Raw genomic sequence first — 27,692 nt, 5'->3', positions numbered from 1 at the left:
CTTCTGCTGGCTACAGCCCGGACAGGACCCGGAATCAAACCACAGGCCCTGGGTCACCGCTACCGGCAAGAACTGGTTCCTCTCCGTCCATGCACCCACCCACACAACCTGGGCCCTCTGGGAGGTGCTGGGGGAGGCCATGCCCCTTTTCTGAGTGCCTGGAAGTGACTGCGGGAAGGGAGTACAAGTGACCACGCCTTTTTTCCGGGGTATTAAAGCGGAGGAGCACGCTTCAATTCTGGCAGTGTAGCTGGCACCCTTCAACGCGCACAAACTGCGGGGACGACTCCCGACGATTTCTGATTGATTTTGGCGCTTTTGACGGGAACTTCAGGGGGGCGAAGATCCTCCACCTCCTCCTTTCTCTTGGGACTTTGGGAACAAAGCGCCCTGACAACCATGAGGGCTCCAGTAGGGCGCTATCTAGCAGCCAGGACAGCGTCGGGAACCAGACCATGGCTCCCGGGCCCCAAGACCCTAAAGTTCGTCGTCCTCATCGTTGCGGTTCTGCTGCCGGTGAGTGTCCGCCGCGGTCCCTGGCAGGGGAAGAGCGCACCTGGCGCCGGGACTGGGCAGGGAGAGAGGGAGACACGGTGGGGATGCTTGCCCCGGGTCGCCTGCGGCCGGGCATGTCCGGGCAGGACGACCCCGCCATCGGAGTCAGGGAAAGAGCGGGGTGCCCGGGTTGGGCGGGAGCGACCCTTCCGCGAGGGAGCAGAGCGCGGGCTCCCCCTGGCTGTCCCGTGCAGCGAGGAACGCACTGAGCTGCCCCAGAGGAAGTTCCAGAAATCAGCAGAGGGAGGGAGTCAAGATGGAAACTCCCGAGTGAACCTCAGGAAGCCACAGAGCGGTTGCCTCTTTCCTTCTTTCGTTCGTTCCTTCGTTCCTTCCTTCTCTCCTTCCTTCGTTCCTTCGTAACATTAACGTAGGCCGCGCGCGGTGGCTCACGCCTGTAATCCCAGCACGTTGGGAGGCCGAGGCGGGCGGATCACCTGAGGTCAGGAGTTGGAGACCAGCCTGGCCAACATGGTGAAACCCCGTCTGTACTGAAAATACAAAAATTAGCCGGACGTGGTGGCGGGCGCCTGTAATCCCAGCTACTCGGGAGGCTGAGGCAGGAGGAGAATCGCTTGAACCCGGGAGGCGGAGGTTGCAGTGAGCCGAGATCCCGCCATCGCACTCCAGCCTGGTGGACAAGAGGGAGACTCTGTCTCAAAAAAAAAAAATTAACCCTATTTTTGCATTGTTAAACATGTTCCTTGGAGATCAGTTTAACAAACACGCGGTGAAAAAGCTTTCCAACGCTGTTTTTTGCGACTTTCATTTCCTATAGAACCCTGAAAGTGGCAGGAAGCGGTTAACCAAGGTGCTTGCAGTCAGTGTCTTCCACTGCCACCCGTGTGTCCCCTCTGTATCCCATAGGCAGGACCGCGGGGTGGCCCCTTCCTTCTGCATAAAAGGTGTAAAGTCCTTGTGAGTTGGCTTTGGAAACTGAGATTGGTAGTGGGGTGCACAAGAAGGACATAAAAATAAGATGTGCAGATTGCCAGGACTTTTTCAGAGTGATTGACGTTTCTGCCAACAGTGCTTTCTAAGGTTCCTTACATAATACCAAAAGACAAAAGGGGGAGGATAAAACAAGATTACAGGAACGACGAGAGTCTCCATGTTTTCTTTCAACTAGGTAATACTAAATTCAGAACAGCAGTGACATTTTCACCTCTCAAAAATTACACAACTGACTTCTACAATAGTTTATAGTGGGTGGACCTACCTGAGGCAGCTAGAAGAATGGCTGTGTCAGGACAGTGGCCCTGAAGAGAGAATGTGTGGATGACCTGTGTAGACAAGGCCAGCAACCTGAATTTCACGGTTTTGCAAATGTGAACTCTGTGCGTCCCAAAGGAGGCTTTGATCCCTCCACCAGTCTTGCCTTATTAAATGCATTTCAATGCACAATTGCTTTTTAAAATTTTGGAGCTAACACAAATCACATTAGATGTTTTATGGCAGTACATTCAGATTGATCTTCTTTTAAACAAAGGTATTGTATTTTACTACATGGGTAAGCCACAGGTTAATTCACTGTTGCCATCTAGAGGCAACTGGTTATATCCCATCCGGATGGGATATAACCCAAAGCAAATTTGCCTTTGCTAATTCTAACAGCATTGTACTAAATACCTTTGTATGTATCGTGTGTCCACATATCCGTGTGCACCCGCTTATTGGGCAACTCCATAGAAGTAGAATTTTACTTTTACTTCCGTGGGATAAATGATTTCAGAAGTTTCTTTAGATGTTCACAAATTTTCTTCCAAAAGACCCTTGAACTCAGCTTACACTCACACCTAGTCCACACATGTGCCTGTGTCCCTACACCCTTGCTACACTTAGCTTTATTCGTTGCTAATCTAGGAGGTAAAACATGATTCATCACATTGTTATGTATTTTCATTCTTTCATGGTATTAGGAATTTTCAAGGATACAGGAGTCTTTGGTAGTGGAAGTAGATGACCGGGGGATCCAGATGAGACAACAGGGGAGGGTGGCAGGGAAGACTGAATTCCCAGCTGTGAACTTGGAAAACCGTGGTCAGCTGGGGCCAGTCCTTGCCACCCGCCATGCCTGTAAATGGAGATAAGGTCTCCATCTTCAGGCTGTCAGGAGGACATCAGATGAGCCCGGAGCTGAGCTGAGTTCCTGACCCCAGGTCTTGGCTCTGTCAACGTTGGACTGGTCCAATCTGTGTGACAGGTGCTTCCACCCCGCCCCTCTCTTTATCAGAGTAGGAATCGAAAAGATCCAACAGCTCAGAATCTCGGACTCTGAGGCTCTCACGGACTCCTGAGATTGGAAGCTGGGAACAGCTGGGCCCTGCTGTGCTTCCCCTCCAGCTCTGTGACACTGGTGTGGCCCCAGCTCCTGCCTGTAAAGTAAAGAGGAGATAAAAATCTTCAGCAGTCCTGTGTAAACCTCAGAGGGCTGTGTTATCAGGTGTGGGAGGATGAATCACATCCTCAGGGCTGGTGTCAGTCACTCTGGACTGGATCCCCAGGGCACATGTCCTGCACCCAGCAGAGGCTGCACCTGTTCCTACCTGCACCTCCATACCGGGCTCCCTGAGCTTGGGGCAGAAGCTTCTGAAGACTGGAGTGGAGCACCATGCGGAGGGGCCATCGAGGATCAGAGGAGCCAGAGGTCAAGTGAGGACAGCGATGGCACTGCAGGGCCACAGCCTGGTTTACCTGCCATGCTTCCAGTTGTGCTTCTGGTAGGCGCCCGGCCCGGGTTGGAGTTTGAAGATGAGCAGGAAAGGTCTCCATCCAGGTGGCTGCAGATGGCTGCTCAGCCAGCCCCTACTGAGAGGCCACGGTCCCAGTTCTGGTCCTCTGTCCTGTATCTAGGAGTGGCAGTGTAGTGAGACTCTAGCTTTCAGGTTGGGGATGGGGACAGTGGGGACAGTGCCATGCCTCGAGCCTGTGCTGTTGGGCAGCTGGTATCCTGCTCCCAGCCAGAGACTACATCTTCATGTAGTGGATTTTCCTAAAAACCCGGGGACATGAGGGTAGGTTGTTTTCCCTGTTTTACAAGTGGTAAAATGAGATTCAGGGGCAATGTCTCCAGCATTTCTGTCTTCACCTTCTGTATAATTACAGTCATATTTGGGCCTCTGCAGGGCTAGAGTTATCTGAGCAGCTGCTTCTCTGATCTCTGTCCTGCACTTGGCCTCTGGGAGCTCCTATGGGTCCTCAGTAGAGTCCACAGGGCTCTTCGGGATCCCCTCCCAGTGCCACAGCCTGGAGCCTGTCCTTAGGCGGTAAGCTGAGGCCCCCGCTGTGCTCATCTCATGGGCTTGAGGGGAAAGTGATTCACCCAGGAAGTAGACAGTGAGCCCTTTATTGTCTTTGGAGTCTACTGGAGCCAGGGAGCACAGACGAACGCCATGTGAATCCTGCTCCCTGGAGCCCACAGTGTGGTGGGTCAGGTGACACCAGGAATCATATAACTAATAGGAGGTAGCATGAGGGAGGCCTGAGATCTGACCATCTCACTACCCTTGCCTCCCCCTCCTCCAGAGAGGCCGTGCGGGTGCAAGGCTGTAGGATGTGGTATTGTTGGCCTGGAGGATGGTGTTTGGTTAGAGTCACCATTGAGAGTCAGAGAGGGGGAAGCAAAGCTCCCCTCGAAGGGCTTTTTTTTTGGCTGGACCTGAGAATTAAATGGACATAAGACAGGTACACAGGAGAAAAGCACATACGACTTCTTTTTGCTTGAGATGGAGTCTTGTTCTGTAACCCAGGCTGGAGTGCAGTGGTGCAATCTCGGCTCACTGCAACCTCCGCCTCCCAGATTCAAGTGATTCTCCTGCTTCAGCCTCCTGAGTAGCTGGGATTACAGGTGCCTGCCCTTGCGCCTGGCTAATTTTTGTATTTTTAGTAGAGATGGGGTTTTGCCATGTCGTCCAGGCTGATTTCGAAGTCGAGCTCAGGTGATCTGCCCGCCTCGGCCTTCCAAAATGCTGGGATTACAGGCATGAGCCACCATGCCCAGCCAACACACACGTTTATTTAATGCAAGTTTTACCTGGCACAGAGGAAGCAGTGATAGTCAGTTACTCATATACTGAATTAGACCAAGTAACTTGTGAAGAAGCAAGTAAATATGTGGAGGCCAAAAAGATGAGTGGTTCTGTTCTAACAAGGTCTGCATGGTACTCTCTTGGCCTCGACTTCTCATCCTTAAAAATAAGGAGATTGTCCTATGTTTCCCTGGGGACTTTCATCTCCCGCTTTTAGGAAACACAAAAGAGGTCAAAGCATCATCTTGCACCTGCTGTTTTTCAACAGCCTTTAATTCATAATAGTCAGTGGGCCAGGGTGGGCGGGCAGGTGCGATGGCTCACATCTGTAGTCCTGCCCAGGTGGATGGATCCCTTGAGCCCAGGAGTTCAAAACCAGCCTGGGAAACATAGTAAAATGCTGTCTCAAAAACCAAAGCCAAAATACAACAAAAACCAAAACAAAAAATCAAAAACCACACACACACACACACACACACACACACACACACACACACACACACACACAGAAAATCATGTCGTGTGAAGGAACCCAGGCAGAATGCATACCATTTGATTCCTCATCTTATTAAAATACAAATAATCTATTTATTGTGACAAAAAGCAGAAGTGTTGCTGGGGGACATAGGAGCAAAGCAGAAGAGAGGATTACATTGAAAAACCAAGAAACACTGCAGGACGGTAGACAAGTCATTATCTTATCATGGTGATAGTTCAACGTTATATACATACATCTCAATCTACCAAACTACATGCTTCAACAGTGTACACTTTGTTTCATATCCATTATACCGCAATAAATCTAGTTTTAAAAAACCTTCAATAGAATATAAACACTTGAGTGTATACTGTATTCCCTATAGCACTTGCACATAGATCATGGAAATATGTATGCATAAAAAGTGAGTACCCAATTAAAATGTAATTCTAAAAGGTAATTAACATTAAAATGTGCAGGGGAAAAGGAGCAAAAAAATTAGACTAGACAACCATAGTTTAAATGGTAAACTTATAGGTCTATGTTGACTATCAATTATTGCACTAACTGTAAATCCACTGGGCACTACAGTTCAAAGATAAAAAGGGTTTGAAGGGCTGAAAAAACAAGACTCAGCTATATCTTGTCTATATGAGATGGGCCTTAAAAGGAAGACACAGATGCTGTCTGTGGAAAGCAAATAGATGGGAAAAGATACACCATGCAGAGTGTAAGGCCAAGAAAACTGCCGTGGCTATCTCAGTATCACATGAAGTTGATTTTGTTAGCGGTGGATGAGATCTGAGTTAGCCTACGTTGAAAGCGGCCAATCCGTAAGGGTCCACAGCACCTTCAGCTCTTCGCCTCCTGAGAAGAAAGAATTGGACTGAGGGGCATAAGGCAGAAGGAGAGACGGAGGCAAGTTTCAGAGCAGGAGTGAAAGTTTATTAAAAAGCTTTAGAACAGGAAGGAAAGGAAGGAACGGAAAGAAAAGGAGGAAAGTACAACTTGGAAGATGGCCGAGCAGGTGACTTGAGAAACAGTGCGCAGCTGGACCGCCTGAGTTGGGGTTTTATAGGGTGGCATACTTCCGGGATCCTGCCTTACTTCTCCCCACTCCTGAAATCTTATTGGGAAGCTGCTGATCAGTTTCAGGTGCTTTCTATGTATTAGGAGACTGCCTTTTTCTGGCATCGGCTGTAACCAGTTCTTACTTTAGAGACAGTTATCAACCACCTGATGGTCGCCCAACACTGCTGGTGTCAGAAGTGGGGAGCCCTCTCCTGCCTTGCTCATACCTGATTAGCTACCTACTGTAACAATTTTAGGACATAGAATATTATGGGAGCTCAAAAGGGACCCTTGTAGTTAAAAAGGTTAATTCTTCAAGGAGTATAATAATAATCACAAATTGTATATGCCTAGTAATACAGCTTCCAAACACGTGATGCAAAAAGAGAATGAAAAGGAGATTAAATCAGCTGTTTGTCTGTAATTGATAGAACGATCAGATGAAAACCCCGGTAAAGTGGCAAGCAATCTGCACACTATCAACCACCTTGATTTAACATTTAAAGAGCAGGAGTGGAACATCCACTGAACACTCATTCCTTTCTATGCTCATGATACTTTCAGCAAGATAGACTGGGTTCTGGGATATGAAACACGCTATATGACCTCTCAATGAAACGAGACTGGAAATCAGTAACAGTATCCATAGGGAATTCTAAAATTTGGTTATTGAACAATACACTTCTAAAAAATCTGTGGTTCAGAGAAGAAATCAAAAGGGAAGGTAAAATGTTTCAAAATAAATCATAATAATATAACATCAAAACTGGTGGGAAATGGCTAACAGTGCTCGGGGTGAAATAATACAGCTTTCAATGTTTCTATTAAAAAAATTGGGGGTTGGTGAGATGGGGAGTTACTCCTGAAGGGTATGCAGTTCCTTTCTGGAGTGATAAAAATATTCTAAGATTGATTATAGTGATGATTGCATACCTATGAGTATATTAAAAACTACTGAAATGTAGACTAAATGGGTGAATTATGTGAATAATCATAATTACTAATTATGTGAGTTGTGTCTCATTAAGTCTGTCAAAAAAAGAAAAACGTGAAATTTATGGCCTGAATATCTACATTAATCAATCATAAAATATAAGCATAAATTTAAACAAAAGTAACAAGGGGGAACATAAGGAAACAGAATAGAAGCCACAAAAAGAACTGACAAAACGGACTGTGTGTGGTGGCTTACGCCTGTAATCCCAGTACTTTGGGAGGCCCAGGCAGGCAGAACGCTTCAGCTCAGGAGTTAGACCAGCGTGGGCAATGTGGGGAAACTCCAGCTGTACAAAATACACGAATATTAGCCCAGGTGTTGGGGCACTCTCCTGTCTGTGGTCTCTGCCACCTGGGGACTGAGGTTGGAGGACCACTTGAGCCCGGGAGCAGAGGTTGTAGTGAGCAGAGATTACGCACTGCACTCCAACCTGGATGACAGAGGGAGATCCCGTCTCCAAAAAAGAAAAAAAAAAAAGAGTTGAGAAAATGAATAGTTGGTCTTGAAAAGGAGTAAGAGTGAGAGCAGAGAAAGGAGACAGAGACATCGCCTGAACCTAGAGGGACCCCAGCCCGAGAAGGAAGGATTTGGGAAACATGCATTAGCTTCACTGTCACCAACTACTAGGCAGGCTTTGGTGTGGAGGAAGGCTACATTTTGTCTTGTTGAGATCAAGGCAGTTGAACAGAGCCCAAGGGTAAGTAGCTTTTATTGTAACCATTTTGTTTTTGCTCAGGAGCAAGATTATATTAAATTTAATTCAATGTAAATTTATAATTAAATTAATTTTGTGCTTTTACACACTCCCAACTTAAAAGTTACAAAAACTATGCAAAAAAATTTGAAAAATAGCTGTTGGCATGATGAAAGCTATTATTGAATTCTTCAGTGTGTGCTTTCTACAAACAAGGAAATTAACATCAACACATTACCACTATCTAATACGCAGACTCTATTCCGATCCTCTAGTTGTCTTCTCGTCGTCATTTGTGACACAGAGATCATGGCCATAATCCCTGAATTGCTGTTTTATCTTTTTCTGTCACTCTTTGATATTTAGTGGGAACAGCTTGTCAAGGTCGTTTGTGAAGCAGAAATTACTTAATGTTTGATGCTATATCCTGACTTTCTTTAAGGTTATATTATAACCCTCATTTGTAAAAATGTGTATTTTTATGTGTGTGTCTGTGTGTGTGCGAGAGAGAGAATATTCACCCACTGGTCAATTAAACACTTGGTCAAACTAAATATATTAGATGCTATTTCTGTTTGAAGGGCTCATATGAGTTTTTTTTTGTTTGAGACAGAGTCTCACTCTTTCGTCCAGGCTGGAGTACAGTGCAAGCTCTGCCTCCTGGGTTCACACCATTCTCCTGCCTCAGCCTCCCAAGTAGCTGGGGTTACAGACGCCCGCCACCATGCCCAGCTAATTTTTTGTATTTTTAGTAGAGACAGGGTTTCATTGTGTTAACCAGGATGGTCTCAATCTCCTGACCTCATGATCTGCCCCCTTTGGCCTCCCAAAGTGCTGTGATTACAGGCGTGAGCCACCGCACCCAGCCTTTTGTGTTCTTATAAAATCTTTTCTTGCCAACTACAGTGGTGTGTTCCTGTTACCCAACTTGCTTGGGAGACTGAGGCAGGAGGATCACTTGAGGCCAGAAGTTCCAGGCTGTAGTAGACTATGATCACACCTGTGAATAGACACTGCATTCTAGCCTGGGCAACTTAGCAAGACTCTATGAAAATAAAAAAAGTAACTCTTCTGCTCACATTTTCTGGAGTAAAGATATTTTATGTTATAATATAGAAAAGGATACAGAGGTGTTTTTCTTTATAGAAAATAGCTGCCTAACAGGCCAAGAGACAAACATGGATGCAAAAGAATGAAAGTTTGGAGCAGGAAAAAAGTCCAAGCTCTGATGGGTTTTGTCACTTGGGGTGAAGGGAATGTGAGACGGAGTCTGGGGGAAGTAAGGTCTGGAAGCCACTCACAGCCATCTCTGCCTTGTCCCCACAGGTCCACGTTTACTCTGCCACCATCCCCCGGCAGGACGAAGTTCCCCAGCAGACAGTGGCCCCACAGCAACAGAGGCGCAGCCTGAAGGAGGAGGAATGTCCAGCAGGTGCACTCTTATTTTTAAAAATCAGTTTATTTTTAATTGACAGATAAACATTGTATATAATCATGGTGTACACCATGATGTTTTGAAATATGATGTTTTGAAATATGTATGCATTGTGGAATGGCTAAATCAAGCTAATTCACATACTTATCATGTATTTGTTGTAAGAACACTTAAAAGTCTACTCAGCAATTTTCAGCTGTATGGATACAGAGCCCTGGGATAAGCCCTCTTTGCCCTCCTCACCTGTGGGTTCTGTAGTCCTCCTCGTCTGTGGGTTTTGCATCCGTGGTTGCAACCAACACAGATCAAAAATATGTGGAAAAAATAATGAAAATGATAACATGTCAATAAAAGTAGATAAAAGGCAATGCAGTATAGCACCTAGTTACATAGCATGTCTATTGCATTAGGTATTACAAGTAACCTCAAAATGATTTAAAGCATATATTCCTGGAGTATATGCAATACTATCCCAATTTGTATCAGGGACTTGAGTAAGTCCAGAGTTTGTTCCATGGAATATATTCCCTGTGAATAGAAGGCAGGACTGTACAACACATTGTTTTAATAACTGTAGTCACCATATCACACAATACATCTCTTGAATTTATTTCCCCCTGTCTAACTGAAATTTTGTATCCTTTGACCAACATCTCTCCAACCCACCGTACAAATGCAGCGCTGGTAATCACCATTCTACTCTCTACCTCTATGAGATCAACTTTTAAGATTCCACATATGTGAGATCATGAGGTGTTTGTCTGTCTGTGCCTGGTTTATTTCACTTAGCATAGTATCTCCAGGTTCATCTATGCTGTCACAAATGACAGAAATTCCTTCTTTGTTAAGGCTGAATAGTATTCCATTGTGTCTATGTACTACATTTTCTTTACCTGTTCATCATCGATGGACACTTAGGTTGATTAATGTCTTGACCATTGTAAATAATGCTCCAATGCACATGGGAGGGAAGATGCCTCTTTAACATACCGATGTCCTTTCCTTTGGATGTATACACAATACTGGGAATGCCAGATGATATAGTTGTTCTATGTTTTGTTTTTTGAGGAACCTCCATACTGTTTTCCACAATCGATGTACTAATTTCCATTCCCACCAACAGTGTACCAGCGTTCCTTTTTCTCCTCCTCATCGTCAACACTTGTTATCTTTTGTCTTTTTGGTAATAGCCATTTTTACAGGTGTGAAGTGATTCTTCATTGTGGTTTTGATTTGCATTTCCCTGATTAGTGATGTTGAGCATTTTTTTCATATATCTGTTGGCCACTTCTATGTCTCCTTTCTAGAAGTGTCTCTTCAGGTCCCTTGCCCATGCATCCGTTTTAATTGGGTTATTTGATTGCATGCTATTGAGATGTTTTGAGTTCCTGTGTATTTTGGATATTAACCAAAATCTTGGATCTTTTGGATATTGATCTCTCATCCTGTATGTTGTCTCATCACTCTGTTCATTGTTTCCTTTGTTGTGCAAAACCTTTCTAGTCTGATGTAATCTCATCTGTCTATGTTTGCTTTTGTTGCCTGTGCTTTTGGGGTCATAGCCAAGAAATCATTGCCCACACCAACGTCATGAAGATTTTCCCCTATGTTTTCTTGTAGTAGTTTTACAATTTCACGGCTTATGTTTAATCTTTAGTTCATGTTGAGTTGATTTTTACATATGATGTGAGATAAGGGTCTTATTTCATTCTTCTGCAGGTCAATATCTACTTTCCTCTACACCATTTATTGAAGAGCCTGTCCTTTCCCCATTTTGTGTTCTTGGTATCTCTGTCACAATCAGTCAACTCTAAATGCATTGATTTATATCTGGGTTCACTATTTCATTCCATCAGTTTATCTTCGTTTATGCCATTACTATTCAGTTTTGATTACTACTTTGTAATATATTTAAAAGTCAGGTAGTATGATGCCTCCATCTTTGTTCTTTTTGTTTGTTTTGCTTAAGATCACTTTGGCTATTTGAGGTCTTTTGTGGTTCCATACACATTTTAGAATTATTTTCTCTATTTTGGCAAAAAATGTGATTGAAATTTTAATAGGCGTTGCTGAACCTGTAGATCACTTTGGGTCATATGGACAATTAAGCAATATTGAGTTTTCTAATCCATGAACATGTACTGTCTTTCCATTTATTTTTGTTACTTTCCATTTCTTTCATCAACATTTTACAGTTTTCAGACCTTTCACCTCTGTCATAAATTTATTAAAAAGAGTTGCTGCCTTGACATCCATTTTTATGCCCGATATAAGTTGTTTAAATCCCAATCATACCACAGCATCTTTTGCCCAATTAATAATTCCTTTCCCTGTTCAATTGTTTTTGATCTAGCACATGTGTTCATCATCTCTCTGACCCCAGACCCAACACATCCCGCAGCAGCTGACTACAATAAAACCTAATGGTTCACACCAGAGCAGTGTGAACCTTCTTTGCAGGTGTTGTCTTCCACAATCCCTGTGGGAAAGCCTAGGGTATAATGCCCATGGATCTTTATAAAGTTGTAGTCCCACAGGTCCTCTCTCTCTGTCTCTTGCTCCCCACACACCCGTTAGTGTCCTCGGACTGGATTGCTCCCCACTTCCTGTAAGTGCTGCAAAGTATCCTCTTCTCTCTGGAGTCTGTAAGTAATATACCACTTCTGTTTCCTATGTTTCGTTGTGTTGCTTCCTCTGTGTTTTCCTTAATTGATACGTCTGAACCTAACATCTTTCTCCATCTTGGCTCTCTTAAAGAGTGGCTATCTCCTAAAGAGTAGAGATAACTTAAAACTGGACATAGGTCAGACAAGAGCCACCAGGTCTTCTGCTAGTAAAAGTAATAGTCTTGTGGAAGGGACACGTACAAGATGAACACCTAATTAGGCATTAGACAGTCCACCGGGACAAATAAGTTTCCTGTGAACATCCGTGATGAAATCTTCTGGATCTCCCACCAGGGCAAGGCTAGAATTTATAGCCACTCTACAGAGAGAAACCTCAAGACCAAATTAGAAAAAAATACAGCTACCTCCTTGGTTGAATTTATTCCTAAGCATTTTTTTGTAACTATTATAAATGGGACTTTTCAGATAGTTTCTTGTTAGTGTATAAAAGCACTACTGAATTTGTAAGTTGAGTTCATGTCTAACTTTATTTTTCACTGATAACAATTTATCTTTGATCTCTTAAAAAAACTTGACACCTTTTCTTCCTCTGCTTTATTTTATGTTTGTGATGTCATTAGTTACATCTTTTTATGTTGTGTATTCCTTAAAAAATCGTATTAACTATCATTTAAAAAAATACTTTGGTCTTTTAACTTTTATACTAATGATATAAGTAATTTGTACACTATTGTGATTGTATTAGAATATTCTGAACTTGAGCAATTATTTAACCACCTAGTTTTATATTTTCACATGGTTGGGTGTATCTAGTTAGTGTTCTGTTCTTTCAGATTGAATAACTCTCTTTAGCATTTCTTGTAAGGCAATACATGCTAAAGATGAACTCCCCCGGTTTTTTTTTTTTTCTTTGTCTGATAAAGTCTTTACTGCTCTGCATTTCTAAAGCACAGGCTTGCCAGGTGTAGTATTCCTGGTTGGCAAGGATTTTTTCCTTTCTATACTTTGTATGATTCCACTCTCTCCTGGCCTGTAGATTTTCTGCTGAGAAGCCTTCAGTAGTTTTATAGGGGTTCCTTTGTACATTGCTTTTCTCTTGCTGGTTTCAAAATTCTCTTTGCCTTTGATGTTTGGGAATTTGTTAAAGATGTGTCTTGGTGAAGAGCTCTTCATATTTATCTGTTTGGGGTTTTTTGGGCTTCATGAATGTGGACGTGCATTCCCATCCTGATTTGGGACATTTTCTTTAATTATTTCTTTAATTACACTTTCTGTTCCTTTCACTTTCTCTGATGCTGCTTGGACCACAATAATGCATATATTGTTTTGCTTCATGGTAACCATTGGTACTGTTGGCTTTCTTCCCTCTTTTTCATTCTTTATTTTTTTTTCTTCCTGTGACTTGGTAATTTCAAATGATCTGTTTTCAAGCTCACTGATTCTTTCTTCCAGTTAATCAACTCTGCTGTTGACATTCTCTGTGGAATTTTCTTAGTTCAGATACTGTGTTGTTTAATTTTAGAATTTCTGCTTGGTTCTTTATTATGTTGTCTGTGTATATTAAACTACTCATTTTGTTCACGTATTGTTTTTCTGACATGACTTAGTTGTCTATCCATATTCTCTAGTAGCTGACTGAGCTTCTGTAAGATGAGTATTTTCAATTCTTTGTCAGGCTGTTGTAAATGTCTATTCGTTTTGGGTTGGTTACTTGTGCTTCATTTTGTTTCTTTGGTGCCATCACGGTTCCCTGACTGCTCAGGAGCCTGTGGCAATGTGTTGGAATGTGCACTTTGAAGAGGCAGGGACTTATTCCAGTATTTACAGACTGGCTTTCTCAGGGAACGCCCTTCACCAGTCAGCCTGTACACAGATTCTGGGCAGGCCATGTGGTGTGGTTCAAGGGTGGTCAGAGCCAGTATCCAGAGAGGTGACCTGAGGCCTGGCTCCATGGGGGCTGAACTGGCACTGGAGTAGGCCTTGTACTTGGGTCTGCAGATGTCAGCCAGGTGCTGTGATGGGTCTCATCGCTGGGTCCACAGGGAAGGGCCTGGAGCCTGAGTTCATGGGGACTGACCTGGCACTAGGGCAGATCTGGAAGCTGAATCTGTGGAGGTAGGTCAGGATCCTGGGTCTGTAGTGCTAGCCCGAAGGCACAAGCTAAGACCAATATCTTAGCTTATCATGCCTTTATCATGCCCTTATCTCTATGGGCTTCCAGACTTCTGTTTCCTGCACTTTCTGGTTCTTTATTCCATGGGGAGATGTTGGATGATTTCTGTCAGTCAGGCACCATGCTAATGGGGATAATTATAAGAGGCCCTGCCCTCATGGAACCTTTTCTCTGGGATAGTATTAAGACACACAGATCAAAATAACAGTCAGAAATTCCTGATAGGACCCTTGAAGAATAATTAAGTAATGAGTGAGACAGAGACGAGGTTGGTGGGGCCTCTCGGGGATGGTGATTTTGGCCAATCTCCAAAGTTGGACAGGGATAGTTGTGCAGAGAGCCAGAAATAGCACTCCTGAGCAGCCTCCCTAGGAATGACAGCCCCAGGGTGCAGGGGCTGGGGGATACTGAGCAAAAACAGGGCCACCGTAGTGAGTGGACAGCAAACAGGTCAGGTGGACCAGCATGGGGAGATCACATGTAGACGAGGTTGGATTTTATTTTGTTATTTTATTTTATTGTTAATAAAAAAAAAAAAGTAGACTGGGCGTGGCATGGTGGCTCACACCTGTAATCCCAGCACTTTGGGAAGCTGAGGAGGGTGGATCACCTGAGGTCAGGAGTTCGAAACCAGCCTGGCCAATATGATGAAACACCGTGTCAACTAAGAATACAAAAAATTAGCTGGGCGTGGTGGTGGGTGCCCGTAATCCCAGCTACTCGGGATTGAACCTAGGAGGTGGAGGTTGCAGTGAGCCAAGATCGCGCCATTGCACTCCAGCCTGGGTGACAAGAGTGAAACTCTGTCTCCAAAAAAAATAAAAGAAAAGATAAAATATTTCTTTTCTTTTTTTTTTTTTTTTGAGACACAGTCTTGCTCTGTCACCCAGGCTGGAGTGCAGTGGCACAATCTCAGCTCACTGCAAGCTCCGCCTCCTGGGTTCACACCATTCTCCTGCCTCAGCCTCCCGAGTAGCTGAGATTACAGGCGTCCGCCAGCATGCCCGGCTAATTTTTTGTATTTTTAGTAGAGATGCGGTTTCACTGTGTTAGCCAGGATGTTCTCGATCTCCTGACCTCGTGATCCACCCGCCTTGGCCTCCCTAAGTGCTGGGATTACAGGCATGAGCCACCGTGCCCGGCCAAAAAAAGATAAAATATTTCAAAGATTTATATTGATTACGTATTGAAATGTAGTGTTTTGGATATTTTAGGTTAAAAAATAGATAGTTAAAATTAATTTGACCTCATTCTTTTGACTATTTTAATGTGGCTTTCATAGAATTTGAATTTTGCATGTGGTTTGTATTATATTTCTGTCAGCAGTGCCAGTCAAAGATATGTAATAATGTAATAGATGCAGAATTGATGACAAGACCAAGCCAAGAAGAGTAGATTTCTCTGTCTGGATTCCACTGAGGGCCAAAAGAGAAATTTGCCAGCCACTGTCAGCCTCTGGGAACTCTGTGGAGACTCATTCATTAGCTTTTCTCTCCCTTCCCAGGATCTCATAGATCAGAACATACTGGAGCCTGTAACCCGTGCACAGAGGGTGTGGATTACACCATTGCTTCCAACAATTTGCCTTCTTGCCTCCTATGTACAGTTTGTAAATCAGGTACAGAATGTGTGGACCCCTTGCCCAGAGGTGGAGTGCATAGTGATGAGGTGGGAGCTGTAGCCGGTGTGAGTCAGGGAACCGAGTTCTAACCCAACTTGGTCGTCTTCATCATGCCCTGTTCCATGATTATAACTGGTTGATTTAAAAAAAAAAAAACTGAAATCTTTTTTTTCTTTTTTCCTTTAGGCAGTTTCGCTCTTGGTGCTGAGGCTTGAGGGCAATGGTGTGATCTTGGCTCACCACAACCTCTGCCTCCCAGGTTTAGTGATTCTTCTACCTCAGCCTCCTAAGTAGCTGGGATTACAGGCATGCGCCACCACGCCCAGCTAATTTTTTTTTTTTTTTTGAAATGGAGTCTCACTCTGTCACCCAGGCTGGAGTGCAGTGGCGTGATCTCGGCTCACTGCAAGCTCCGCCTCCTGAGTTCATGCCATTCTCCTGCTTCAGCCTCCTGAGTAGCTGTGACTACAGGCGCCCGCCACCACGCTCGGCTAATTTTTTTTGTATTTTTAGTAGAGACGGGGTTTCACCGTGTTAGCCAGGATGGTCTCAATCTCCTGACTTCGTGACCCACCCACCTCCGCCTCCCAAAGTACTGAGATTACAGGCATGAGCCACCGTGCCCAGCCAGATTTTTGTATTTTTAGTAGAGAGAGGGTTTCTTCATGTTGGCCAGGCTGGTCTCGAACTCTCGACCTCAGGTGATCCGCCCGCCTCAGCCTCCCAGAGTGCTGTGATTGCAGGTGTGAGCCGCTGCACCTGGCCAAAATCTTTTCTGTAATGCATGCCACCTGCCTGGGAAATCTTCTAAACTATTGCCTTCAAGTGGGTGGGGGCATCATTACAGCATAGAGGAGGCCTGGCCCAGTGGACAGGGCGGGTTCCAGCGGTGGCACAGGTCTGCTCTGCGGCCAGGCTCTCTCCTCCCCAGCTCTGTGCTCCTGACAGGTGCTTGGCCTCACTCAGCCTTCAGGGTCTCAGGCCCCTTCCTCCTCCGCAGCAAGGCCGGGGCTTTTGGGAAGTCCCCCAAGGGCCCCTCTCCTCGCAGAGTCTCTCAGGTGATGCCCTTGCGCCTTCCTTGCTACTGACCATGCCATCTAAATAATGCTTTTCCCCTAATCTGATGTAATAAATAATGAATCACGGTCCTTTTGTATCGGTCCTTACGTACAGGGTGGGTGTCGTGTATGAGTCCCGAGTGTGCTGGTCCAGAAACCGGCCCTCAGAACTCCTTGGTGAACTGAGTAGAGCTGAGTGGGAGGGGATGGGGTGGTGAGGAAGGGTCAACAGACATGTCAGGGAAATACATTCCCAAAACCTTATGCTCTGTTGTCAGGTCAAACCACTAAAAGTTCCTGCACCACGACCAGAGACACCATGTGTCAGTGTGAAAAAGGAAGCTTCCAGGATGAAAACTCCCCTGAGATGTGCCGGAAGTGTAGAGCAGGGTGAGACAGCAGCCAGGGGCTCCCAACAGCTTTCAGGAACCTGAAAAGACCTGAGTCACCTGGTACCTCTATCTGTCCCCTGACCCCATGGATCCTCCAGCCCCACGAGACATCCCTGAGCCTGTGGGGTTTCCTGAGCCTGTGGTGGCCCCTCCTAGTCCATCTGCCTTTCCCCAACCCTACCCCCTACAGCAGCCCTTTCCCATACCCTCCCCAGCAGGAGTCCCTTTGTCCAGGCTGAATTGTTCACTGGGCACAGGAGGTGACTTTCTAGTTCCCTTGAACCTTTTCAGGGGACCTAGGAAATGTGATTTCCTTTTGAAATCAGAAGAAAACACTTGAATCCAGCCTGGCTTGTATTTGTCCTTACTCTAAGTTGATTTAAAAAATGTAATTTTTAATATGTTTTAGGTGGGCAAGGACCCATAAAGACAAAAGTGCCCGTAGCCCACAAAAGTCATAATAAGGCCGTGGGTGGAGCTCCCTTAAGTTCCCATGAGGACCTGAGCCCACCCAGCCGGCCTCACCCCTGGCCCCTGATTTCTCACTAAGTCCTTCTTTTTCCTATTTGGGTTTTAGGGGCAAAGAGTAACTTGCTCTTCTCTGGCCCTCCAGTGTTTGCTGTGATTGGGAGGAACCAGCAGCAGACAGGGTGGGGTGTGGGCTCACTTGTACTGTGTGTTAACTGGAGGAAGGAGCTCAGTTTGTGGCCACAGGGGCTTGTGATATTCCCTGGAGTGCGGCTCCTCCTAACGCAGGCCTCCCCTGCAGCCCAGGGAAGCTCAGTGTGTGCCCAGCACAGAAGGCTCCTGGAGCTGCAGCTCTCACCCCAGAGCAGGGAGGCCGAGGGGCTGAAGTGCACTTGCTCAGACCCTTCCCCAGCCTCCAGAAGGGAGCATAGGGGGACCCCCTGCTGACATGAGGAGCCTGTCCTTCTCCTGACGCCTTCTCAGGGACTTTGAGCAGGGAGGTGGCTCCTCTTTCATCCCAGCTGGCCAGCTTTCCATCAAGAGTCCCCGTCTCCCTCTCTGTGTGTACCCAGGTGTCCCAGAGGGATGGTCAAGGTCCGTAATTGTACATCCCAGAGTGACATCAAGTGCAAAAATGAATCAGCTGCCAGTTCCACTGGGAAAACCCCAGCTGCGGAGGAGACAGTGACCACCAGCCTGGGGACTCTTGCCTCTCCCTGTTGCCTTGCAGCCATCATCATAGGGATCTTAGTCAGCATTCTGGTTGCGGCTGGGTTGGTTTACATTTTACGTCGGAAGAAACTCATTTCTTACCTCAAAGGCATCTGCTCAGGTAGGTGCTGGCTGAGGGTGGGAGCGCTGGGCACTTTCTGCCCTGCCCCCTCCCACTCCGTTCCCACAGAGAGTAATCCCTATCCCTGCCCCTGGTCCAAGTGTCTCCAGCCTGGCTCGATCTTCCTTCTTGTGATTGCCCCATCCCCACATCCCGTGTATCCCCCAGGACCCTAGTCTCATCAGTCCCTCTCTCGGGGCTGGGGGACCCCTCATCTCCCAGCCAACTCCAGGAAGGCAGGGCCAGTTTCTCCCGTCTTTAGGCCCAGCCAGGCAGGGGGCTGTCGGCTCCTCAACTGGGTGACAAGGTTCAGGATGAGAAGTGGTTGTGGGATTTAGTCAACCTCGGTCAGAGCAGAACACAGAGATTTTCCACGTGTTGGTTTTTACTCTAGTTCCCCTTCTCATCCCCCTTCCTCAGGGTGTCCCCGAATTGCAAGGTCCTATTCCTGTCCCCAGCCCCAGGGCTCCTTGTCCAGTGTCCCAGCCCCCAGCCAGCCCTGCGCCCCACTGTCCTCTGGGAGGGAGGTGCTGCATGGGCCCCTCCCCGTCTGCTCAGGAGACTCCTTCTTCTCCAGGTGGTGGAGGAGGTCCCGAACGTGTGCACAGAGTGAGTTGGTTTCTCCAGAACCTGGGGGCTTTGTGGGTTCAGGAACTGCTTCCCGTCCACTGCCGAGCCTGGGTGGGCACAATCCCTTGTCCTCATGGCTGCCCTGACTCTCTGACATGGCCTGGGGACCCTGGGGTGACTGTGGGGGACACATGGCCATTTTTAGCAGCACACAGACTGGCAGACCATGCTGCAGCCTTGTCCTTCCTGCAGCCTGGGTGACACCATCACTCCACAGCTGGCCCTGTGGGGATGGGGTGACCACCTGACCCACCTCAGCAGTGGGTCCTGGATGTGCCGAGCCTCAGCTGCCTGGGGTGACCTCATTGGAAGGGGTTGGGGATGGCAAGTCCAGCTGCGTACTGGGGACCCTGAAGCTGAGCCCTTGGCGTGGACTTGAGTGGGCTCTTTGTCTTCCCAAGTTCCTTTTCCGGCGGCATTCATCTCCTTCACAGGTTCCTGGGGCAGAGGACAATGCCCGCAACGAGACCCTGAGTAGCAGATACTTGCAGCCCACCCAGGTCTCTGAGCAGGAAATCCGAGGTCAGGAGCTGGCAGAGCCAACAGCTGTGACTGTAGAGTCGCCAGAGGAGCCACAGCGTCTGCCGGTGAGTTGAGGAGGGACTGTGCCATGCCTGGCCTGCTGCCTGCCCAGGACTTTGTAGACAGAGATGGCAGTGCCTCCTCTCTCCGGGGGTCCAAGGGGACATAGAGCCTTTGGGAGACAGGGGACTGCAGGGGATGGAGCAGCTGCACTGAAGTGGTGACTGTGCCAGTCTGCAGGACATCTGCTTCTTACTCCCTGTCCTGTCCTTGCTGTGTCCCCAGAGCCTGGAGCTCCACAGGCATAGAGTGGGTGTCACAGGGTTCATTGAGGACTGAATAAGGCTGCACAGTCTCCATCGTGTGCTCCTAACAGAACTCAGGGAGCCCTTGCTTGAAACAGCAGAAGTTTTAAATGTTCTTCAAAATTCTTACTACATTGAACATATTTCACGGTAAATCTTTGTCCAGATTTCTGATCAAGTATGTAAGGAGGCTTCCGGGAAGAAGTAGGATTTCTGAGTCGGCGCGTAGAAGTGCTTTTATATTACACAAACACACACATCGATAGTTATTCACATCGATTGACTAGTTTTGATAGGACATTGAGTAGGTGTGAAATCTGGACACATACTTGTTTTTTTTTTAAGCTTCGAAAGTTCTTTCCTTCAAGATAAGATAAGATGATCCTATCTAATTTCTCATGGACTTTTAAAGAACGATTTGGTTTGTAGCATACACCAGTGCAACGTAGGTGCCATTTCTTTTGTGATGCTGTGTGAAGTGAGGAACTCCCTGAATTGTTCTGGGTGACTGTCTCCTTCCTCCATGCCTGTTTAGGAACTGATTCTCTATTTTTCTCTGCTTTTGGCTCCTCTTTGATCACTTGTCCAATACTTACCTAGACAAGGATCACTTTCCACCCGTTTTCTTCCTTTCCTATAACTATACCCCATGTTTTCTTTTTTTAATGAAGAGAAGTATAAAAAGAGAAGAAAACAAACAAAAAATATCAACAATTACTCCACACTGCTGAATCGCATTGCACCTTTGTTTTAATTTGTAGAGATGTGATCTTGCTATGTTGCCCAGGCTGGTCTCAAACTCCTGGCCTCAAGTCATCCTCTCACCTTGGCCTGCCAAAGTGGTGGGATTACAGGCAAAAGCCACTGCACCTGGCCGCGCTGCACATTTTTTGAAAGTGGTAAATGCAGAGCCACACATCTGCCACACTACAGAAAGGTGCTGAGTCATAGTGGTAGTCCCCTAACACTTCCTCCAGCCCCCAGCCCTTCTTCATTCAGGTGAATACAACAGATAATTTCTTGTGATTCTTTGTAGAAATCTTTATGCATATGCCATGTATATTCATACAAGCATAAGTACATTTTGTTTACATTACAGGGATTATGTTATATATAATACACTGCCAAAGGAAACTTTTTTTCATTTTTTCTTTTTCCTTTTTCAAATTTATTTTGATTCAGGGGGTACATATGCAAGTTTGTTTGATGCTGAAATTTGGAGTATGAACGATTTTATCCAGGTTGTGGGCACAGTATCCAACAGGGAGTTTTTCCAACCTTCCTCCTCTTGCTCCCTCTCCGCCCTGGTAGTCCCCAGTGTCTATTGTTGCCATCTTTATGGTTGTTAAGTATCTGGTGTTTGGCTCCTACTTATAACTGAGAACGTGCAGTATTTGGTTTGGCGTTCCTACATGAATTCACTTAGGATGATGGCCTCCAGCTTCATCCCTATGGCTGCAAACAATATGATTTCATTGTTTTTTATGGCTGTGTAGTATCCTATGGTGTATATATGCCACATTGTTTTCATCCAATCCACTGTTGATGGGAACCTAGGTTGATTCCATGTCACTGCTATTATGGATAGTGGTGTCTTTTGGTAGAATGATTTGTTTTCCTTTGTTTTTGTTTGTTTTTTTTGAGACGGAGTCTCGCTCTGTCACCCAAGCTGGAGTGCAGTGGCGCAATCTTGGCTCACTGCAACCTCTGCCCCTCCAGGTTTAAGCAATTCTCTGCCTCAGCCTTCGGAGTAGCTGGGATTACAGACGTGTGCCACCACACCGGGTTAATTTTTTGTATTTTTAGTAGAGACGGGGTTTCACCATCTTGGCCAGGCTGGTCTTGAATTCCTGACCTCGTGATCCACCCGTCTCGGCCTCCCAAAGTGCTGGGATTACAGGCGTGAGCCACCGCACCTGGCAGAATTGTTTTCTTTTCTATGTATACCCAGTGGTGGGTTTGCTGTGTTAAATAGGAGTTGTTTTAAAATTCTTTGAGACCTCTCCAAACTCCTTTCCATAGTGGCTGAACTAATTTACATTCCCACCAAAAGTATATAAATGACCTTTTTCTTCATAGTCTTGCCAGCATTTACTGTTACTGGCTTTTTAATAATCGCCATTCTGACTGTATGGGATGGTATCTCATTGTAGTTTTGATTTGCATTTCTCTGATGATTCATGATGATGAGCATTTTTTCATATGTTTGTTGGCCACTTGTATGTCCTCTTTTGAGACATGCCTGTTTATATCTTTGCCCATTTTTAATGGGGTTGTTTTCTGTGTGTTCATTTAAGTTGCATATAGCTCCTGAATATTAGACCTTTGTCAGATGCATAGTTTGCAAATATTTTCTCCCATTCTGTAGGTTGTCTGTTACTCTGTTGATACTTTCTTTTTATTTTTTTTTTGAGATGGACTCTCGCTCTGTCACCTAGGCTGGAATTCAGTGGCATGATCTCGGCTCACTGCAACCTCCGCCTCCCTGGTTCAAGTGATTCTCCTGCCTCAGCCCCCCTAATAGCTGGGATTGCAGGCATGTGCCACCATGCCCAGCTAATTTTTGTATTTTTAGTAGAGATGGGGTTTTGTCTTGTTGGTCAAGCTGGTCTCAAACTCCTAACCTCAGGTGATCTGCCTGCTTCGTCCTCTCAAAGTGCTGGGATTACAGGCGTGAGCCCCCGCACCCAGCCTGTTGAGAGTTTCTTCTGCTGTGCAGAAGGTCTTTAGTTCAATTAGATGCCACTTGACAATTTTTGTTTTTATTGCATTGCTTTTGAGGACTTAATCATAAATTCTTTGCCATGGCTGATGTCCAGAAGGGTGTTTTCTAGGTTTTCTTCTAGGATTCTTATAGTTCGTGGTCTTACCTTTAAACTTTTAATCCACCTTGAGTTAATTTGTGTATATGGTGAAAAGTAGGGGTCTAGTTTTCATTCTTCTGCATGTGGCCAGCCAAATACCCGAAGCCTCTGCTGTTGAATAGGGAGTTGTATTACTCCATTTTCATACTGCTATGAAGAAATACTTGAGACTGGGTAATTTATAAAGAAAAAGAGGTTTAATGGACTCACAGTTCCACATGGCTGGGGAGGCCTCACAATCGTGGCCTAAGGTGAAAGATGAGCAAAGGCACATCTTACATGGCGACAGGCAAGAGAGCGTATGCAGGGGACTGCTCTTTATTAAACCATCAGCTCTTGTGAGTCTTATTCACTATCACAAGAACAAAACTGGAAAAACTAGTCCACGTGATTCAGTTACTTCTGATAATTTTTTCCAATTCTGTGGAAAATGACAGAAGTAGTTTGATAGGAATAGTATTAAATCTGTAGATTGATTTCGACAGTATGCCCATTTTAGCTATATTAATTCTTCCAATCCATGAGCATGGAATGTTTTTCCATTTGTTCATGTTATCTATGATTTCTTTTAGCAGTGTTTCGTAATTCTCCTAGAGATCTTTCACATCCTTGGGTAGAGGTATTTCTAGGTATTTTGTGTGTGTGTGTGTGTGTGTGTGTGTGTGTGTGTGTCTGTCTGTCTGTTGTAAATGGGACTGTGTTCTTGATTTGGTCCTTGGCCTGAACATTATTGGCATATAGATATGCTACTGATTTTTTTTTTTCTTTTTGAGACAGTCTCGCTCTTTCACCCAGGCTGGAGTGCAGTGGTGTGATCTTGGCTCACTGCAACCTCTGCCTCCTGGGTTCAAGTGATTCTCCTGCCTTAGCCTCCTGAGAGGCTGGTATTACAGGTGGGTGCCACTATGCCTGGCTAGTTTTTTTTTTTTTGAGATGGAGTCTTGCTCTGTCGCCCAGGCTGGAGCACAGTGGTGTGATCTCAGCTCACTGTAACCTCTGCCTCCCAGGTTCACGCCATTCTCCTGCCTCAGCCTCCCAAGCAGCTGGAACTACAGGCACATGCTGCCACGCCCTGCTAATTTTTTGTATTTTCAGTAGAGACAGGGTTTCACCGTGTTACTCAGGATGGTTTCGATCTCCTGACCTTGTGATCCGCCCCTCTTGGCCTCCCAAAGTGCTGAGATTACAGGCATGAGCCACTGCTCCCGCCTACGCCAGCCTAATTTTTGTATTCTTTAGTAGAGACGGGATTTCACCATGTTGGTCATGCTGCTCTTGAGCTCCTGACATCGTGATCCACCCGCCTCGGCCTCCCAAAGTGTTGGGATTACAGGTGTGAGCCACTGCACCTGGCCTGTATCTGCTGTGTTTTTAACATTCCTCCATACATACATTTCTATTTCCATATTGTAGTTTCATTCCTAGAGATTTTAAATGACATTGAAGATAATGATTATTGCGTCTGCCCTCTTCCAAGAGTCTTGCCTCACTTTAATTTTCCATCTTGTTGCCTAGGCCCGACCTTTCAGAACCATGTTCAGCTGTGCTTAGGGAAGGCAGGTGTTTGGGTCTTGATTTGAATTCTGGGGAAGACCTCCAAAGTGTCACCCTTAGCAATGGCGTTCCATTTTTGCTTTCATATAGAAATTCTCATCATGAAGAGTGCAGCCTACTTTTCTAAAGGTTTTGAAAAAAATCAGAATTGGTGTTTAATTTTACCAAATGTCTTTCCGGCCTCCATAGAGACTGGTGTTTTATTTAGCTACATTATTAATATGCTACAGTATTAATGATCAAAGATCATTTACAGTCTTGGGATAAATTATTTTGTTAGGTTTTCCTGGGTGCTCTCATATATAGTCTTCTGCCGAGACTCTGCTGGTAAGAATTCTGGAAGAAAGTGATCATTTCCTGTGAGGGTGGGTGGGAGTTGATGAGATGGTGCAGAAGGGGACTTTCTGGGGTGTGACAGTGTTCTATGTCTTGATCAGGGGATAATTACACAGGCGTATACAGTAGTCAAAGTTGGGCAGAACACTTACAAAGTGACACTGCATGTCACTTATGTCTCAATGAGCCACCAGCACACAGAGCCCAAGAGCTATGCAGGACCAGAGGTTTGTCTCCATCTCCATGGAGACCCGAGAGGGGAAGCGCTGCAGGTCTCTTGCTGGCTGGTGGTTGGGGTCAGTACTGGACTGCAGGACTCCTTACTCTGACCAGAGCATTCCCCACTGTGTGTTACAGGAACAGGCAGAAGCTGAAGGGTGTCAGAGGAGGAGGCTGCTGGTTGCAGTGAATGATGCTGACCCCACTGAGAGTAAGTGTTTTGTGCCTTGAGATGCAGCAGGAGGGCAGGGAATGGGGACAATGTCCTAACTGCTGTCCCTATAGCTGAGAGGACTCTTCTGGAGCATTTATTGCTGGAAGCAGGGGGTCCTATGTCGATCTTGTGCTGATTGTCCTTGGAGTATCAAGACCCTAAATCTCTTTTCTCTTCTCAGTCAGCACCTTGCTGGATGCCTCGGCAACACCGGAAGAAGGACATGCAAAGGAAACAATTCAGGACCAATTGGTGGGCTCCGAAAAGCTCTTTCATGAAGAAGACGATGCAGGCTCTGCTACGTCCTGCCTGTGAAAGAATCTCTTCAGGAAACCAGAGCTTCCCTCATTTACCTTTTCTCCTACAAAGGGAAGCAGCCTGGAGGAAACAGTCCAGTACTTGACCCATGCCTCAGCAAACTCTACTATCCAATATGGGGCAGCTTACCAAAGGTTCTAGAACTTTGTCAACACACTTGGAGTAATTTTTATGAAATACTGCGTGTGATAAGCAAACGGGAGAAATTTATGTCAGATTCTTGGCGGCATAGAGCTATATGATTGTGTATTAAGGGTAGTTTTAGGCCACGTGCGGTGGCTCATGCCTGTAATCCCAGCACTTTAGGAGGCTGAGGCAGGTGGATCGCTTGAGCTCTGGAGTTCGAGACCAGCCTGGTCAACACAGTGAAACTCCGTCTCAATTTAAAAAGAAAAAAAGTGGTTTTAGGATGTTGTTCTTTACAGTTCTTCATCATGAGACAAGTCTTTTTTTCTGTTTCTTATATTGCAAGCTCCATCTCTACTGGTGTGTGCATTTAATGACATCTAACTACAGATGCCGCACAACCACAATGGTTTGCCTTAGAGTTTTTTAACTTTAGAACGAGATTATCTGGTTATTACCTGTATTTTCAGTTTAGGACATTTTTGACTTGATGAGATTATCAAGACACAGCCCTATGAGAAGAAGTCATGAGCGTATGAACTTATGAGGGTTCGACTTAAAGTTTTGAGCTTTAAGATAGGATTATTGGGGCTTACCCTCACCTTAGAGAAACATTTGTATTGCTTACTACTATACGCTGTACATCTATTTTCCAACTTTTGTATAATGATGTAAACATGGAAAAACTTTAGGAAATGTACTTATTAGGCTGTTTACATGGGTTGCCTGGATGGAAATCAGCAGTCAAAAATGACTAGAAATATAACTAGTGACAGAGGGAGAAATCTTCCCTCTGTGGGAGGCACTGACTGTGTTCCAGTCTCCCTCATGCGCCCTGAGACTGTACCAGGGTGTGATGGCTGGTAACTTCTGAAGGGCCAGTCTGTCTTACTTGATAATTTTAGAGGTACGTAGCCGTGTTTATTTATAAATAAATATTTATTTATATTTATTTATAAGTAGATGTTTACATATGCTCAGGATTTTGAAGAACATGGTATCTTTGGGAAGCCATGTGTCTGGTTTGTCGTGCTGGGACAGTCATGGGACTGCATCTTGCTACTTGTCCACAGCAGATGAGGACAGTGAGAATTAAGTTAGATCTGAGACTGCGAAGAGCCTCTCTTTCAAACACCATTACAGTTGAACGTTAGTGAATCTTGAGCCTCCTTTAGGCTGAGGGCAGAGAGTGTTTATCTGCCCCGGCATCTGCCATGGCATCAAGAGGGAAGAGTGGACGGTGCTTGGGGATGGTGTGAAATGGTTGCCGACTCAGGAGCGGATGGGACCCTCTCGCTTCTGGTGGTCTGTGACCCTGAGTCCCTGGGATGCCTTGTAGGGCAGAGATTCCTGAGCTGCGTTTTAGGGTACAGATTCCCTATTTGAGGAGCTTGGCCCCTCTGTAAGCATCTGCCTCATCTCAGAAATATGAATTTTTAAACACTGTGACAATGGGCCCTAAAATGGCTGACACATTTGTCTTTGTGTCACATTCCATTATTTTATTTTAAAACCTCAGTAATCATTTTAGCCTCTTTCCAGCAAACTCTTCTCCACAGTAGTCCAGTCGTGGTAGGATAAATTACGGATGTAGTCATTCTAGGGGTTTCGGTCTTTTCCATCTCAAGGCATTGTGTGTTTTGTTCCGGGACTGGTTTGGCTGGGACAAAATTAGAACTGCCTGAAGATCACACATTCAGAGTGTTGTGTCCGTGGAGTTTTAGGAGGGGGTGGCCTTTCTGGTCATCGCACTTCCGTCCTCTCTCACTTCCATCTGGCGTCCCACACCTTGTCCCCTGCACTTCTGGAAGACACAGGGTGCTGCTGCCTCCTGGTCTTTGCCTTTGCTGGACCTTCAGTGCAGGACACTCAGCCTCAAAGCTCAGAGGGAGCCAGTCCGGTCCCAGCTCCCTTGTCCCTTCCTTAGAGGCCTTCCTTGAAGATGCATCTAGACTGTCAGCCTTATCAGTGTTTAAGCTTATTCCTTTAAAGTAAGCTTCCTGAGAATGTGAAATTATTGGGGTTTTTTGGCATTGGATGATTTGTTTAGGTTTTGCTTTATACCCAGGCCAAATAGTACAAAACACCTGGTTATATATGAAATGCTGTTATGTTTACGACCAAAATAAATGTGAAACCTCATAAAGAGGTGTGGTGTTCGTTTATTTCCCTGGC

At 45.5% G+C, this 27,692-nt stretch overlaps 1 protein-coding gene across 3 annotated transcripts; it reads left to right on the top strand.

The window, feature by feature from the left end:
• Window positions 1-27,663, top strand: LOC100432263 (tumor necrosis factor receptor superfamily member 10D). Of its 3 annotated transcripts, none has more exons than XM_009243620.4 (9): window positions 1-516; window positions 9,150-9,255; window positions 15,563-15,676; window positions 17,016-17,127; window positions 18,170-18,429; window positions 19,007-19,038; window positions 19,461-19,646; window positions 24,998-25,070; window positions 25,255-27,663. In XM_009243620.4, exons 1-9 carry the CDS (start codon window positions 400-402, stop codon window positions 25,386-25,388), a joined length of 1,134 nt encoding a protein of 377 aa, XP_009241895.3. In that variant the 5' UTR covers window positions 1-399; the 3' UTR covers window positions 25,389-27,663. The 3 variants fall into 3 exon arrangements, with proteins under 3 accessions (XP_009241895.3, XP_063582657.1, XP_054417325.2); XM_063726587.1 differs by having other exon boundaries at window positions 2-516; window positions 19,560-19,646; XM_054561350.2 differs by having other exon boundaries at window positions 4-516; window positions 19,494-19,646.
• The last annotated feature ends 29 nt before the right edge of the window (window positions 27,664-27,692 follow it).

Source organism: Pongo abelii, chromosome 7 (genome assembly GCF_028885655.2).
Source record: "Pongo abelii isolate AG06213 chromosome 7, NHGRI_mPonAbe1-v2.0_pri, whole genome shotgun sequence".
In the NCBI taxonomy this organism is placed as follows: domain Eukaryota; kingdom Metazoa; phylum Chordata; class Mammalia; order Primates; family Hominidae; genus Pongo; species Pongo abelii.
This window is presented reverse-complemented; position numbering and strand designations above follow the sequence as displayed.

Bases quoted from the DNA above. Each gene is read 5' to 3' on its own strand.
- LOC100432263 (XM_009243620.4), top strand. From the start codon at position 400: ATGAGGGCTCCAGTAGGGCGCTATCTAGCAGCCAGGACAGCGTCGGGA. The intron at 17,128-18,169 runs GTGAGACAGCAG...GTGTGTACCCAG, and splicing joins TGCCGGAAGTGTAGAGCAGG to GTGTCCCAGAGGGATGGTCA. The intron at 18,430-19,006 runs GTAGGTGCTGGC...CTTCTTCTCCAG, and splicing joins CCTCAAAGGCATCTGCTCAG to GTGGTGGAGGAGGTCCCGAA.